At 41.1% G+C, this 2,767-nt stretch overlaps 1 protein-coding gene across 1 annotated transcript; it reads left to right on the top strand.

The window, feature by feature from the left end:
* Positions 1-539: 539 nt before the first annotated feature.
* zgc:112001 (uncharacterized protein LOC550384 homolog) lies at positions 540-2,767 on the top strand. Its single transcript, XM_048250674.1, has one exon. It carries the CDS (start codon positions 966-968, stop codon positions 1,854-1,856), a length of 891 nt encoding a protein of 296 aa, XP_048106631.1. The 5' UTR covers positions 540-965; the 3' UTR covers positions 1,857-2,767.

The raw sequence follows: 2,767 nt of genomic DNA, 5'->3' as shown, positions 1-2,767 counted from the left end.
AAAAATATTTGCCAGTATTTTTAAACTACAAAAATACACACTTAAAAAGTAATTTGATATAAAATATGCAGCGATTTTCTTAAACACAATAAAATACTAATTACAAAATACTATTTTGTACTTGAAATACGTATTTTAAATACATCTATCATAAATAGGCCTACTGCCCATTCCTGAACAAGGACAGTTGTAGGCTAGTGCAGTCCAGTTTGTTTATGTTCCTGCTGAGACCTTCTGCGCCTGTGCAAACTGACACTGCTCCATTCACATGGGTTGCGTTATGGAGCTCATGAGCACCCTGTGTTTTCAATTATTCATTTGTTATTGCACTGGAGTTTCGGTGTAGCCGCCAGGCTCACTGGTAGGAGCAAAAGAACCTTTCAGCTAAACAAACTTTCAGTGCTAAACTAACATTCCAGTTTAACTAATTACGCACAGAGGAGTGAGCCCATTGCACTCTATTGTCACGAGCATTTTGACTTTTTGTGGAGTAGGTTGTATTTAAATTATTTATAGCCTAAATATGGTAACAGCAAGCAAAATAAGTACAATACAAATGAAAATGCAACCAACTCTCCATTTGTAGATACCGTTGTCGTATAAAATTCCAATATATTCTGCTTATTGTGTCGGGATTAAAGCGTCAGCAATGCGCATGCGTGATTTGTCAGCACTGCAGACGGAATTTTCTCACCGATGCTCTGCCGACTGCGTGCCTGTCCCAGCTGTCAGCTCGCGCCCATCTGTGTAGGCGTTGTATGGCTCTCTATATTTTAGACATGCTATAGCTATGCAAACGTGTACAGATTCATAGAAGTGCGATTTCCTATCCGAAGGCAGGAAACGTAGAAAGAAAGGCATGGAGTCATCTGCATTCGCTCGATCGGTAGTGCGAAACGAATGACGCCTGGGGAACTCCTGTTATCAAGGACTCTGTGTACGGTCACCCAGATCAGAGCAGTATCATGTCTGCCTCGGCGTCAGCCCAAGACAGATCTCAAAGAGACGAGATATGTAAGCAACGGAAATTTTTGTCTTTTCTTTTTTATCAAGCTGTGAGAGATCTCAAGCCAGTATGGATGCTAGAGGACATGCGGACAATGGAGACGTTTTACTGGGAGGAAGATGCCAGCCAGAGAACATATACTCCATCAGAGGCGTTACTCTATGCCATCGTGCATGATCATCAGGGTTATGCACAGTATTTGCTTAGTCATTATTCGGACGAGGCATTGGCCATGCCTGGTGAGCGTTTTTGTTGCTGCCCATCCTCTGCGCCGCACTTGGCGATGGCTGTGAGATATGATAGGAGAGACATACTCGGACTTATATTACAGGTGGCGCACCGACTCCCGAGTTTGCGGTCATATATGAACCGTGGTGGATGCTTTCATTTGGAGGACGGAAAAACCCCTCTCCATTTGGCCTGTGAACTGTTGCGCTCCGAAGCGGTCATTTTGTTACTTGGCAATGGTGCTTCGCCTCAGGCCGAAGACCACAATGGTATGACGCCTCTTGACGTTATTCTGGAACAGCTTTGGGATTCAAAGGTTAATGCAGTGGCAAAAAAGCTGTGTTTGGACAACTTGTTGATGTTCATGCCCGACATCCGTTTCAAAATGAAGACCTCTTTAGAGAAGGACCCTAAGCGCTGGTCCAAATTAATTGGAGAGGACAAATTTAACTACCTCGTCGGAAAGAATCCGGCTCCACTGTTCCTCATTACTATGCAAAAGATCCTCCAACACTTGCCCCCAGAGCAATTTCCTAAGAGCCTGGATGATTTGCCCATTCCCTCATCTCTGAAGCCTCTCCCCGTATCGTGTAAACAGCGAGGCAAGTTGAAAGTATTCTAGCCCGACATGACTGATGAGTTTTCCTTGCCTAGGCCTATTTATTGTTGTTTAAGCATGCTAAGTATGTGTGTATGTATGTAGAGCATGCTTTAACAATGTCCATGGCGATGAATTGCTGTCCGATGCAAAATACATCTGAATGAGGATCAAATATCAAGAGCAACTGTGCATTCAGTGTGACATGAATTGTTAAATGATCGAACTATCAATATATGATATGTTTTAATAATTTCAGAAGAGACTTATATATTCAACGATGGATAAAACGTTTTTAATTGTTTTTACATATTATATAGGCCTAATGCCATTTATGACATAGGCCTACTTCTTTGCATCATCATAGGCTACAACTTACCTCAATCTGGTGCAATGTGCAACTTCAAAGTTCAGGGTCATTCAACTGCTTTTTAATACAATAGAAAATAAATATTGGTCCTTACATCAGAATGTTTTCTTTTACGCCTGAGGCCCTGTTGGTAAACACCAAACATACTTCAGCTTGTTTATTGGCTATACTTACATTGGACATTTGGTGCTAGCCTTTTCCTGGGTTATTTCTAACAAAACTTTTACTGTAATTCAGGTGACAACATCCATTGGTATACATTTGGCTATTTATTTTGTTTGTTCTATTGTTACACCACTCACTAAGTAAAGGAGCTATTACACTGCACTGGTTCTCCATCTTGTTTGCTCTATTTAATCGCAAGGACATTTGGAATTTCAGTCATTTAAGATCTCTGGGACAGTGGAACAAGTTTTTTTTTTTTTTTTAACAGGTTTCTACACTGTAACAGACTTGTTAAGAAAACAACTGTGTAAACATATCTTCCCTGTGTACCAGTTTTGCTCTAAACTTTTCTGAGTGCATCTGTGGCCCTGGAGCATTAATAAAATGACTACACCATGTA

The sequence above is a fragment of the Alosa alosa genome, chromosome 8, assembly GCF_017589495.1.
Source record: "Alosa alosa isolate M-15738 ecotype Scorff River chromosome 8, AALO_Geno_1.1, whole genome shotgun sequence".
Lineage (NCBI taxonomy): Eukaryota > Metazoa > Chordata > Actinopteri > Clupeiformes > Clupeidae > Alosa > Alosa alosa.
This window is presented reverse-complemented; position numbering and strand designations above follow the sequence as displayed.

Bases quoted from the DNA above. Each gene is read 5' to 3' on its own strand.
- zgc:112001 (XM_048250674.1), top strand. From the start codon at position 966: ATGTCTGCCTCGGCGTCAGCCCAAGACAGATCTCAAAGAGACGAGATA.